Genomic DNA, 13590 nt, shown 5'->3' with positions numbered 1-13590 from the left:
GCTTCTGAGCACTATAATAAAGATCAGAGGGGGACTCGAAAGAAAGGAAGAAAACGAAACCTCTGCCTTCACTTTCACTTGCTCCATCTAGCTCATCGCAGCGAGGCTCTACCTGGCGAGTGATGACGCGCTGCTGTTCTGCCTTCTGATTGGTGGGCTCCCCTCTCCCTCCCAGCCCTGGGACGGACTGAGTTTAGATCTCGTTTGGGTCTCATCAGAGGTTCCCTCCCCCTCCAACCGCACCAAAGCCTCCTTTTCTGGGACAAGCCCATCTCCTGTCACGAGGCGCTATGGGTCCGCTGGAGGCGCTAGAGCACCGCAGGGGAAGCCAAATCATTCATCCTACCAGTGCCCGCTCACCAGAGCACCGGGGGGTTTCCAGAAACCTACATCAGTCATGTCAGAGGCTTCTAAGCACTAACGTGGATGAGGGAAGAGAAGGCGGAACATCCGTTTTTTTCGTCGTTTTATACACCGCGCAAAGAACCGCAGGAGGCGCTTTACACGGGCAGCAGTCCCATTACAACAGGTCACATTCATATCATGGACACTGGGAGGTGAAGTGATCGCCCAGAATCACAGGGTGCGGAGCCGACGCCGGGACTCGAATCCGGTTCCTCAGTTCCAAAGTCGGCAGCTCTGGCCATAACGACACATCCTGTCCCAGCCAATAACATCGAGGGCTTCGAGGCACTTTAGAGTCTAAACACAGGCAGCGCTCATCACAGCATCACAAGAAGGGAGCGCAGCAAATAACAAAAGGAGTTGAGGGTGACACCCCTGTGCAGACTAGTCACTGTGGTCTGCAGCAAGGACAGGCAAGGGGGCTTCTAAGCACTGTATAAAAGGAACTCAAAAAAAACGAAACTTCTCTCTCTTTACTTTCACTTTTTCTTGCTCCTTCTAGCTCCTCGCAGCGAGGCTCTACCTGGAGACGGATGACGCGCGGCTGTTCTGCCTTCTGATTGGTAGGTTCCGCTCTCCCTCCGAGTCCTGGGGGGAGCTGAGCTCCGATCTCCTGAATTTCTCACCGGAGCTCGGACTATCTGAAGGCTGTGGTTATTGACCCCTCGGTGACGTCACTGCGACCCCCTCATCATGACCTGCTGTGCCCCCCTCCTCCTGCTGATCATTGGGTTGCTCTGGCTGCAGCCGGTCCGGGCAGGTGAGTGACCTCGGGGGAGTGGGGGGCGAAGGGGAACGCATCGTGGGTGGGGGAGTGAATTGGGAGGTGGATTCCACTGGGGATCAGTGTAACACGGGGTGAGGGTTGTGTGAGGGTATCAGTGTAACACGGGGTGAGGGTTGTGTGAGGGTATCAGTGTAACACAGCGTGAGGGCTGTGTGTGGGGATCAGTGTAACACGGTGTCGTGCCTTGAGAGTGGCACTAGGACCCTGGGGCACAGGGTGGAGACAAGGGACACCGGACACCACATCCGGTCAGGGGAGGGGACCAGGGGTCAGTTGGCAGCAGGACCTCGGAGCAAGAGATCAGGGGTACCAAGCTAGGGTGACCAACTGGCATTGGTGCAAATTCAGGACGGTGAGTGTAAAAATTCAGGACAAAGGGTCAAAATTCAGGACACAAATTCAGGACAGGAGGTCAAAATTCAGGACAAAACTTCAGGACAATAGGTACGTTTTACAGACACATCAGAGGTCGCGCAATAGTATATAAGTAAGCCCAGCCATTTCCAAACATATTCAACCATTTGCAAACCTATCCATCATGTATCCTTCCATCTATCATTTCACTCATCCATCCCTTCATCCATCCCCTCATCCATCCTTTCACTCATCCTCCATTATCCATCCATCCATCCACCCTTTCACCCTATCCATCTGTACACTTATCCATCCACTCTTCATCACATCCATCCATTCACTCATCCATTCAGCCATTTACCCTTTCACCAATCCAGCCATCCTTTCACTTACTAATCCTTCCACCCATCCACTCTTTTGGTCATCCATCCATCCTCCCTTTCTCTCTCCATCGACCCTTTCACTTAGGCTTCCTTCCATCCATCCATCCACCCACCCACCCATCCATCCATCTACTCATCCACTCATGAATCCATCCATTGCCCCTATCACTCATCCATCTATCATTTCACTCCTTCACACATCTATTCATCCTTTTGTCCATCTACCCTCCCTTTCACTCACTCATCCATCCTTACACCCACCCTTTCACTCATATCTCCATTCATTCACCCTTGCACTTATCAATCCATCAATCCATCCATCATTTCACTCATCCACCTACCCCCATCATCCACCCACCCACCATCCACCGACCCACTCATCCATCCTTTCACCCACCCACCATCCAATCCACTGATCCATCCTTTCACCCACCCACCATCCACCCACCCACTCATCCATCCTTTCACCCACCCACTCATCATCCATCCTTTCACCCACCCACTCATCATCCATCCATCCTTTCACCCACCCACTTATCCATCCATCCATACTTTCACCCACTCTCCATCCATCCATCCTTTCACCCACCCATCATCCATCCATCCTTTCACCCACCCATCATCCATCCATCTGTCCTTCCCCTCATCATCCATCCATCCATCCATCCATCCATCCTTCCCCTCATCCATCCATCCTTTTCCCTCATCATCCATCCATCCATACTTTCACCCACTCTCCATCCATCCATCCTTTCACCCACCCATCATCCATCCATCCATCCATCCATCCATCCATCCATCTGTCCTTCCCCTCATCATCCATCCATCCTTCCCCTCATCATCCATCCATCCTTTTCCCTCATCATCCATCCATCCTTCCCCTCATCATCCATCCATCCTTTTCCCTCATCATCCATCCATCCATCCCTCTGTCCTTCCCCTCATCATCGATCCATCCTTTTCCCTCATCATCCATCCATCCTTTTCCCTCATCATCCATCCATCCTTTTCCCTCATCATCCATCCATTCATCCTTCCCCTCATCATCCATCCGTCCTTCCCCTCATCATCCATCCATCCTTTCACACCCCCCTCATCATCCATCCATTCCCTCATCATCCATCCATCCATCCTTTCACCCACCCCCTCATCATCCATCCATCCACCCTTCCCCTCATCATCCATCCTTTCACCCACCCCCATCATCATCCATCCATCCATCCATCCTTCCCCTCATCATCCATCCATCCATCCTTCCCCTCATCATCCATCCTTTCCCGTCATCCATCCATCCTTCCCCTCATCCATCCTTCCTTTCATCCATCCTTCCCCTCACCCACCCATCCATCCCATCCATTTATCCTGCCCCTCATCCATCCATCCTTCCCCTCCATCCATCCACTCCATCCATCCATCCTTCCCCTCATCCATCCTTCCCCTCCATCCATCCATCCTTCCCCTCCATCCATCCATCCATCCATCCTTCCCCTCATCCATCATCCTTCCCCTCATCCATCTTTCCCCTCATCAATCATCCAGCTACCCTTCCTCCCATACATCCAGCTATTTACATTTCTCTCCATCCTTCCCCTCACTCATCAATCCATCTATCCTCTCTCATTATCCATTTATTCAATCTTTCATTCATCCATTCACCCTTTCACTAATTCATCCAGCCATTCACCCATCCTTTCATTTACTCACTCGCCGACCTTTCCATATTAATTTTGAGCTGAGCCCTTTTGAGAAGAGGCCCATCAAGAACTTCACCCTCGCTGCAGGGGCCATTCCAGGACTGGGACAGAAGCCACCCAGGGCGGAGACAGGATCCACCACAGGGGGGGACAAGAGCCACCACAGGTGGGGGTGGACTGGAGCCATAACATGGGGGGGACAGGAGCCATCACAGGCGGGGGGGGGGGGGGTGGACTGGAGCCACCACAGGCGGGGGTGGACTGGAGCCACAACATGGGGGGACAGGAGCAGGAGTCATCACAGGAGAGGGAACGTGATCCACCAGGGTGGGCACAGGGGTGGGCATGCAGTATTCTAGTATCATCTTGGGCTTCTCGCCCCCTCCTGCACAAGACAACGAGAAGACAGGCTCTCTGTCCAAAATGCCATCCCCCACTGTGATGTACAGTACTTAAAGGAGATACTCTAAGAGAACTGATTGAACTGATTGTCCTCCATACTTTGTTATTCAGTGTGGGTGCGATTGTGCCATTTCTTTATTGTATTACATTATAGACTGCATGTTTGAAGAATCGAGGTTTGCTTACAAATTAGTGACATTAATTAAGCTCTGTGAAGAGAACCACGTGCTGCCTCAGTGTAATCAGGGGTGTAATCTGGCCGAGTCTCGGATGTTTGGGGCACTGAGTAGAAATGGAATGTGTGAGCCCCCCTCTAAATAGCAGAGACATGACACATTCAGGGCTGTTTGCATGTGAATGGATGTCGCTGCTCCTGAACCTGCAGCCCCTCCCTCTGTCACCTTCAAGCACCTCTTAACAGGTCATCAAGGGCTGGAGGTGTGAGGCCATCCCACTGTGCCTCTACGGTGCTGCTGGGGGTCTGAGCTTTGGTACAGCATCGGAGTCAAGAAGGGAGGTGGGGGCAAGCTGTGCCCGGTTAAAATTACGGACAAATGGCGTCCGTTAAAGAATCCTTCACGGACAACGGACAGACAGCCAAATTACGGACTGTCCGTGAAATTTATGGACGGTTGGTCACCCTATACCAAGCATGTACAGAGAACAAGAATAAAGAACCAATCGAATAGCCCTACCGTCTCCTGTGTTTCTTGAGGTCAGGGGACACGACACACAGGGTGAGGTCTGTGTGTGGGGATCAGTGTAACACGGGGTGAGGGCTGTGTGTGGGGATCAGTGTAACACAGGGTGAGGGCTGTGTGTGGGGATCAGTGTTACATGGGGTGAGGGCTGTGTTTGGGGATCAGTGTAACACAGGGTGAGGGCTGTGTGTGGGGATCAGTGTTACATGGGGTGAGGGCTGTGTTTGGGGATCAGTGTAACACAGGGTGAGGGCTGTGTGTGGGGATCAGTGTAACACAGGGTGAGGGCTGTGTGTGGGGATCATTGTAACACAGGGTGAGGGCTGTGTGTGGGGATCAGTGTAACACGGGGTGAGGGCTGTGTGTGGGGATCAGTGTAACACAGGGTGAGGGCTGTGTGTGGGGATCAGTGTAACACAGGGTGAGGGCTGTGTGTGGGGATCAGTGTAACACAGGGTGAGGGCTGTGTGTGAGGATCAGTGTAACACAGGGTGAGGGCTGTGTGTGGGGATCAGTGTAACACAGGGTGAGGGCTGTGTGTGGGGATCAGTGTAACACAGGGAGGGCTGTGTGTGGGGATCAGTGTAACACGGGGTGAGGGCTGTGTGTGGGGATCAGTGTTACATGGGGTGAGGGCTGTGTTTGGGGATCAGTGTAACACAGGGTGAGGGCTGTGTGTGGGGATCAGTGTAACACGGGGTGAGGGCTGTGTGTGGGGATCAGTGTTACATGGGGTGAGGGCTGTGTTTGGGGATCAGTGTAACACAGGGTGAGGGCTGTGTGTGGGGATCAGTGTAACACAGGGTGAGGGCTGTGTGTGGGGATCAGTGTAACACGGGATGAGGGCTGTGTGTGGGGATCAGTGTTACATGGGGTGAGGGCTGTGTTTGGGGATCAGTGTAACACAGGGTGAGGGCTGTGTGTGGGGATCAGTGTAACACAGGGTGAGGGCTGTGTGTGGGGATCAGTGTAACACGGGGTGAGGGCTGTGTGTGGGGATCAGTGTTACATGGGGTGAGGGCTGTGTGTGGGGATCAGTGTTACATGGGGTGAGGGCTGTGTTTGGGGATCAGTGTAACACAGGGTGAGGGCTGTGTGTGGGGATCAGTGTAACACAGGGTGAGGGCTGTGTGTGGGGATCAGTGTAACACGGGGTGAGGGCTGTGTGTGGGGATCAGTGTAACACAGGGCGAGGGCTGTGTGTGGGGGCTGTGTGTGGGGATCAGTGTAACACTGGGCGAGGGCTGTGTGTGGGGATCAGTGTAACACGGGGTGAGGGCTGTGTGTGGGCATCAGTGTAACACGGGGTGAGGGCTGTGTGTGGGGATCAGTGTAACACAGGGTGAGGGCTGTGTGTGGGGATCAGTGTAACAGGGGGTGAGGGCTGTGTGTGGGGATCAGTGTAACACTGGGCGAGGGCTGTGTGTGGGCATCAGTGTAACACTGGGCGAGGGCTGTGTGTGGGGATCAGTGTAACACGGGGTGAGGGCTGTGTGTGGGGATCAGTGTAACACGGGGTGAGGGCTGTGTGTGGGGATCAGTGTAACACAGGGCGAGGGCTGTGTGTGGGGGCTGTGTGTGGGGATCAGTGTAACACGGGGTGAGGGCTGTGTGTGGGGATCAGTGTAACACGGGGTGAGGGCTGTGTGTGGGGATAAGTGTAACACAGGGTGAGGGCTGTGTGTGGGGATCAGTGTAACACGGGGTGAGGGCTGTGTGTGGGGATCAGTGTAACACAGGGTGAGGGCTGTGTGTGGGGATCAGTGTAACACAGGGCGAGGGCTGTGTGTGGGGGCTGTGTGTGGGGATCAGTGTAACACGGGGTGAGGGCTGTGTGTGGGGATCAGTGTAACACAGGGCAAGGGCTGTGTGTGGGGGCTGTGTGTGGGGATCAGTGTAACACGGGGTGAGGGCTGTGTGTGGGGATCAGTGTAACATGGGGTGAGGGCTGTGTGTGGGGATAAGTGTAACACAGGGTGAGGGCTGTGTGTGGGGATCAGTGTAACACGGGGTGAGGGCTGTGTGTGGGGATCAGTGTAACACAGGGCGAGGGCTGTGTGTGGGGGCTGTGTGTGGGGATCAGTGTAACACAGGGTGAGGGCTGTGTGTGGGGATCAGTGTAACACGGGGTGAGGGCTGTGTGTGGGGATCAATGTAACACGGGTGAGGGCTGTGTGTGGGGATCAGTGTAACACGGGGTGAGGGCTGTGTGTGGGGATCAGTGTAACACAGGGTGAGGGCTCTGTGTGGGGATCAATGTAACACGGGGTGAGGGCTGTGTGTGGGGATCAATGTAACACGGGTGAGGGCTGTGTGTGGGGATCAGTGTAACACGGGGTGAGGGCTGTGTGTGGGGATCAGTGTAACACAGGGTGAGGGGTCTGTGTGGGGATCAATGTAACACGGGGTGAGGGCTGTGTGTGGGGATCAGTGTAACACGGGTGAGGGCGGTGTGTGGGGATCAGTGTAACACAGGGTGATGGCTGTGTGTGGGGATCAGTGTAACAAGGGGTGAGGGCTGCGTGTGGGGATCAGTGTAACACGGGGTGAGGGCTGTGTGTGGGGATCAATGTAACACGGGTGAGGGCTGTGTGTGGGGATCAGTGTAACACGGGGTGAGGGCTGTGTGTGGGGATCAGTGTAACACAGGGTGAGGGGTCTGTGTGGGGATCAATGTAACACGGGGTGAGGGCTGTGTGTGGGGATCAATGTAACACGGGTGAGGGCGGTGTGTGGGGATCAGTGTAACACGGGGTGAGGGCTGTGTGTGGGGATCAGTGTAACACGGGGTGAGGGCTGTGTGTGGGGATCAGTGTAACACGGGGTGAGGGCTGTGTGTGGGGATCAGTGTAACACGGGGTGAGGGCTGTGTGTGGGGATCAGTGTAACACAGGGTGAGGGCTGTGCGTGGGGATCAGTGTAACACGGGGTGAGGGCTGTGTGTGGGGATCAGTGTAACACGGGGTGAGGGCTGTGTGTGGGGATCAGTGTAACACAGGGTGAGGGCTGTGCATGGGGATCAGTGTAACACGGGGTGAGGGCTGTGTGTGGGGATCAGTGTAACACGGGGTGAGGGCTTTGTGTGGGGATCAGTGTAACACGGGGTGAGGGCTGTGTGTGGGGATCAGTGTAACACAGGGTGAGGGCTGTGCGTGGGGATCAGTGTAACACGGGGTGAGGGCTGTGTGTGGGCATCAGTGTAACACTGGGCGAGGGCTGTGTGTGGGGATCAGTGTAACACGGGGTGAGGGCTGTGTGTGGGGATCAGTGTAACACGGGGTGAGGGCTGTGTGTGGGGATCAGTGTAACACAGGGCGAGGGCTGTGTGTGGGGGCTGTGTGTGGGGATCAGTGTAACACGGGGTGAGGGCTGTGTGTGGGGATCAGTGTAACACGGGGTGAGGGCTGTGTGTGGGGATAAGTGTAACACAGGGTGAGGGCTGTGTGTGGGGATCAGTGTAACACGGGGTGAGGGCTGTGTGTGGGGATCAGTGTAACACAGGGTGAGGGCTGTGTGTGGGGATCAGTGTAACACAGGGCGAGGGCTGTGTGTGGGGGCTGTGTGTGGGGATCAGTGTAACACGGGGTGAGGGCTGTGTGTGGGGATCAGTGTAACACAGGGCGAGGGCTGTGTGTGGGGGCTGTGTGTGGGGATCAGTGTAACACGGGGTGAGGGCTGTGTGTGGGGATCAGTGTAACATGGGGTGAGGGCTGTGTGTGGGGATCAGTGTAACACAGGGTGAGGGGTCTGTGTGGGGATCAATGTAACACGGGGTGAGGGCTGTGTGTGGGGATCAGTGTAACACGGGTGAGGGCGGTGTGTGGGGATCAGTGTAACACAGGGTGACGGCTGTGTGTGGGGATCAGTGTAACAAGGGGTGAGGGCTGCGTGTGGGGATCAGTGTAACACGGGGTGAGGGCTGTGTGTGGGGATCAATGTAACACGGGTGAGGGCTGTGTGTGGGGATCAATGTAACACGGGTGAGGGCTGTGTGTGGGGATCAGTGTAACACGGGGTGAGGGCTGTGTGTGGGGATCAGTGTAACACAGGGTGAGGGGTCTGTGTGGGGATCAATGTAACACGGGGTGAGGGCTGTGTGTGGGGATCAGTGTAACACGGGTGAGGGCGGTGTGTGGGGATCAGTGTAACACAGGGTGACGGCTGTGTGTGGGGATCAGTGTAACAAGGGGTGAGGGCTGCGTGTGGGGATCAGTGTAACACGGGGTGAGGGCTGTGTGTGGGGATCAATGTAACACGGGTGAGGGCTGTGTGTGGGGATCAGTGTAACACGGGGTGAGGGCTGTGTGTGGGGATCAGTGTAACACAGGGTGAGGGGTCTGTGTGGGGATCAATGTAACACGGGGTGAGGGCTGTGTGTGGGGATCAATGTAACACGGGTGAGGGCGGTGTGTGGGGATCAGTGTAACACGGGGTGAGGGCTGTGTGTGGGGATCAGTGTAACACGGGGTGAGGGCTGTGTGTGGGGATCAGTGTAACACTGGTGAGGGCTGTGTGTGGGGATCAGTGTAACACGGGGTGAGGGCTGTGTGTGGGGATCAGTGTAACACAGGGTGAGGGCTGTGCGTGGGGATCAGTGTAACACGGGGTGAGGGCTGTGCGTGGGGATCAGTGTAACACGGGGTGAGGGCTGTGTGTGGGGATCAGTGTAACACAGGGTGAGGGCTGTGCATGGGGATCAGTGTAACACGGGGTGAGGGCTGTGTGTGGGGATCAGTGTAACACGGGGTGAGGGCTTTGTGTGGGGATCAGTGTAACACGGGGTGAGGGCTGTGTGTGGGGATCAGTGTAACACAGGGTGAGGGCTGTGCGTGGGGATCAGTGTAACACGGGGTGAGGGCTGTGTGTGGGGATCAGTGTAACACAGGGTGAGGGCCGTGTGTGAGGATCAGTGTAACACGGGGCTTGCCTTTCTCCTGTGAGGTCCAGTCTCTGCCCCCCCGCACATATTTGCCAAGTTTCCCAGGTTCATGTATGATGAGCTTCAGCTGTTCAGGTTTTTTCCTTTGAATTCTGGGACTTGTAGTCCTGTATTATATTGTAATAAATTAGCTGACAGGTCCCAGAATTCATAGAAAACACCTGGCCTGGAGCAGCACATTGCTTGGACCTGGGAAGCTTGACAGGAGTGTGTCTGGTTATTCTCCTAACTATTGGTGCCCCTCACCCCTGGTCTCTGGGAGTAATTTGCAAAGTATCTAAGGATTGGTTGGGGAGGGGGCACACATTTCTGCAGCAGGTGCCTCAACCCCAGGAGATGTTTGAAAAGCTGCCTTTTTGTGATCGGTGTCCGTGTGGCTGAGTTCATAAAAAATAGATGCACAAGTTGGCTGTCAAACTCTGCTTTTCATGACTCTCCCCCTCTTGACTCCACCCCATTTCCCCTGCCACACTTTGACACCCCCGTTAGGGATTCCCGGGGCGTTCTTTTCTGATTCCAGCTCTGTACATACAGCTGCTTCACCTGCAGGCATTGGATTAAAGGCACAACAGGTCACACTCTGCCATTAATCCTTGCAGAGTCAATAAGAGAGTGGTTTAAGTGGGGGCTGTGAGAAAGTGCCATCTTTCTTGCATGGTATGCCCCCACTTTTTGCTGAATTGCTGATGTGCTTTGACTGAGTGTGCCCTGGGCTCCTGCCAATCAGGTGCCCAGGGCCTGTGTTCCTTCCCTAAAACTGTGTTGAAACTAAAACCCATTTGGCATCTCTGGCGACCTGTCAGCCCATGGTAAATGGCACCCTAGGTACACAGGGCATTGTGACCAGAGAAGACCCCTAAGGGCTGCAGCACTTATTGTGCCACCCTTAGGGGGCCTGTACCCTGACACACACACACTGCCTTTGCAGGCTGAGTATCTAGGTGCAGAATTAAACAAAGAGTCGGCATGGCACACATCCCTGTGTGCCATGCCCACAAGCCCACTGCCCTGGCATCCATCAGTTACCCCTCTAGCTGGGTGCCCTATGCCAGTGGTGTGGTCGCAGGTGCATGAGCCCTGTGCCCCTACAGTACCCAAGGCCATTCCTGGGCACTGTAAGTGCAGTGCTGCCATTAAGAGTATATGGTGCTGGGAAGTTGTCATCACGAACTCCACAGCACCATGATGGCTTCACTGAAGACTGAGAAGTTCGATATCAAACTTCTCAGAACATTAAACCTGCACTGATGCCAGTGTGGGATTTAATGTAAAAATGCACAACAGGGGGCATCTTAGAGATGCCCCCTGAAACTTAACCATCTCCCAGTGTCCTGACTGCGTGGCTACCGAGGCTGCCACCACCAGACATATTTCTGGACCCCTGGGTCGAGAGCCTGCCGCTCTCAGGGGCCTGAAACAATGCACATCCTGGGATGAGGTGCCAAGCCTCCTCCCCCAGGATGGGCAGGGTTCATGAAGGGGAAGCTTCAAATGCATGCCGCCTTTGTGAGCTTCTCCAGGCCACTTGCTGTACTCAGCAACTGGCCCCCACCGGTTCTGACCCCCACTCTGGCTGGAAGAACTGCGGGAAACCCTAAGTGAGGAAAGGGGGTGTGCCAGCCTATGTCAACTCCACCCCTCAGGTGGGAGAGGCGTGGTGAAGCACAACTCCGGGCTCCGGCCATCTTGAGGATGGGGAGCCCTGCCCAATCAGAGATAGGCTCCTGCCCCCCTCCCACAGGAGAGGAGCAGGCTAGGGGGTGTACTCACTCCAGGACAGGGACCCATTGGTCCCTGCCCTTGCCCTACCTGTAACACCCCTAAATTTATTATTTAGGGGCACTCTGAACCTTCCTTCCTCAGATCCCGATTGCAACAAGAATAAGAACAATAAACAAGAAGACCTGCCGTGCAGCTGCTAACAAGAGGACGACACCAACTGACTTTGTCCCAGAACCCTACAGGCCTTTTGATCCTTGAACCTGCTCCTGCGAAACTCCCGGCGTCTCCTGCGGACAGCAACCTCAAAAACACCGGAGGACCTGCCTGCCTTGAACTTCTAAAAAGACTGGGACTCCCACGAGCAGTGGCTCTGCTCAAACAGCAATACCCCTGGTGCCAGCCAGGAACCGCGAATCCAGCACACTCTGCACCCGCCAAGCCCAGGCTGTGCCTGAGTGAACCAAGACCACGATGACATCCCTCCGGCGACTGTGACCCGGAGTCCAGTGCCCAAAGACCCTCCTCAACGAACCAGACGACGCCTGCAGCCTCTGAACCAGGGACCCCTCCAACCGCGACCAGCTGAGGGTAAGATTTCCTGACACCAAAAGACACCCCTGCACCCGGTGCCCTGCGGCCCCTTGTGCCTTCCTTTGGGGTACCTACCTCTTCTCCAAGATCCCAACTTACCTCTCGAAGTGGTGGTCGCACCTGAAGAATCTCCGTCCCCGAGTCTGCAGCCTTTGTTCACTTTTTAACTTTCCCATTGATTAACATTGAGCGCCCGACGGCTCAAAAGCACCCTGTACCCAGCCGCCCGAGAACTGCTGGAAGTGCAGCAACTAACCTACTCTCCTTCCCCACTAGCCCTGTGTAAGTGTCCAGGAGCTCAGCTCTCACAGCCGCGTGGCCTGCTTGCTTGCAGCCCCCAACCGAAGGCCCCCTACCCTCCATAGGATTGCATTGGGCCTACTCTCTCTGCACCGGCTGCCCCTGTACCGCTGAGGGTGCAACAACTGTACCTTTCCGACCCTGGGAGACCCCTGAGTCTATGCCCAGAACCTTAACTCTGCCAGTCGAGTACTTACCTAAGAGTCGATAACTCATTTTCCTTCCATAGATTAACATTGACTGGTTTCACTTGGAAATTCTTCTAAGGGTGGAGTTTTGAAACTTTAAAATATTCGTTTAAAATCAGCCGAATAATGAATTCTGATTTACTCACCTGTGATCAGGAGAGAAGCCAGTGCTGTACCTTTCAGCCCAGCACTGAACCCAAAAAGTAATTATAACTGTACTTACCAGTAACTTGAATTTCCTCCCAAAGGATAACATTGATGGGTTTTCACTGAAAAGTTTCTAAGTGTCAACTTTGAAAATACAATTATATTCTTTAAAATTCACTACTATAACCAAAACGCTTTTACTTAACTGTTTACAGCATATGTCCCGGGACTGAATCTAGGATCCAGTTCTGTGGTTAGAAAAGTAATCTATAAAGTAATCAATTGCTTTTAACTAGAAAAACCCATTGAGCTCTATGTTATATTGTGTTTGAAATTGTGTTGCCCATTGCAACCACTGTGCTATTGTACTTACAAAGTCTGTTGCCTGTTTGCAAAGTAATTACCCAAAGTCACTCATATTGAGGAAAGTATATTTTGACACCTTGTTGGTTCTAAAATAAAACAACTATATCTTTTGATACAAAACAATTGGCCTTGAGTTCAGTTCGTGAGTGTGTGAGACCATTTGCTGACTGAGTGTGTACAACAAATGCTCTACGCTGTCCTCTGATACTGCCGTACTGCTCGACCAAGCTACCACTTTAGAGAGTAAGGTTATATCTAACTTTAACCTCTGCCATACATCTGGGGACTGTGGACTCTGTGCACACCGTACCTCACTTTGGTGCAGTATATACAGAGCCACTTTCTTACAGGGGCTCTCTCTGCTTGTGGTTGGTTTCTTACTCTTCTCCTGCTTGCGCAGATGTAGGGGCGTTCGTACAGGTGTCAGACTCTGTTTTTCTTGACCCTGCCCCGTGACTCCACCCCCATTCCCCTATCAGAACTGGACCTCCAGGTGTGGGGTCCCGGAGTACTATTTTCCGATGCGAACTCTGTACGTTAATCTGTTTCACCTGCAGGCATTGGGTTGGGTTAAAGGGACAGCAGGGCACACCCGGCCTTTAATCCTTGCG

At 54.0% G+C, this 13590-nt stretch overlaps 1 protein-coding gene across 2 annotated transcripts in view; it reads left to right on the top strand.

The window, feature by feature from the left end:
• Positions 1–1013: 1013 nt before the first annotated feature.
• LOC147710013 (DLA class I histocompatibility antigen, A9/A9 alpha chain-like) overlaps positions 1014–13590 on the top strand; it is a 401757-nt gene continuing 389180 nt past the window's right edge. For both annotated transcript variants that reach the window (XM_086920685.1, XM_086920686.1), the window contains exon 1: positions 1014–1165. In XM_086920685.1, coding sequence (XP_086776811.1) covers positions 1099–1165 — 67 coding nt within the window. In that variant the 5' untranslated portion in view covers positions 1014–1098. The remainder of the gene's footprint in view (positions 1166–13590) is intronic.

Source organism: Lissotriton vulgaris, chromosome 5 (assembly GCF_964263255.1).
Source record: "Lissotriton vulgaris chromosome 5, aLisVul1.2, whole genome shotgun sequence".
Classification (NCBI taxonomy): Eukaryota; Metazoa; Chordata; class Amphibia; order Caudata; family Salamandridae; genus Lissotriton; species Lissotriton vulgaris.
The sequence above is the reverse complement of the archived record's forward strand: the minus strand, read 5'-3'. Positions and strand labels throughout refer to the sequence as shown.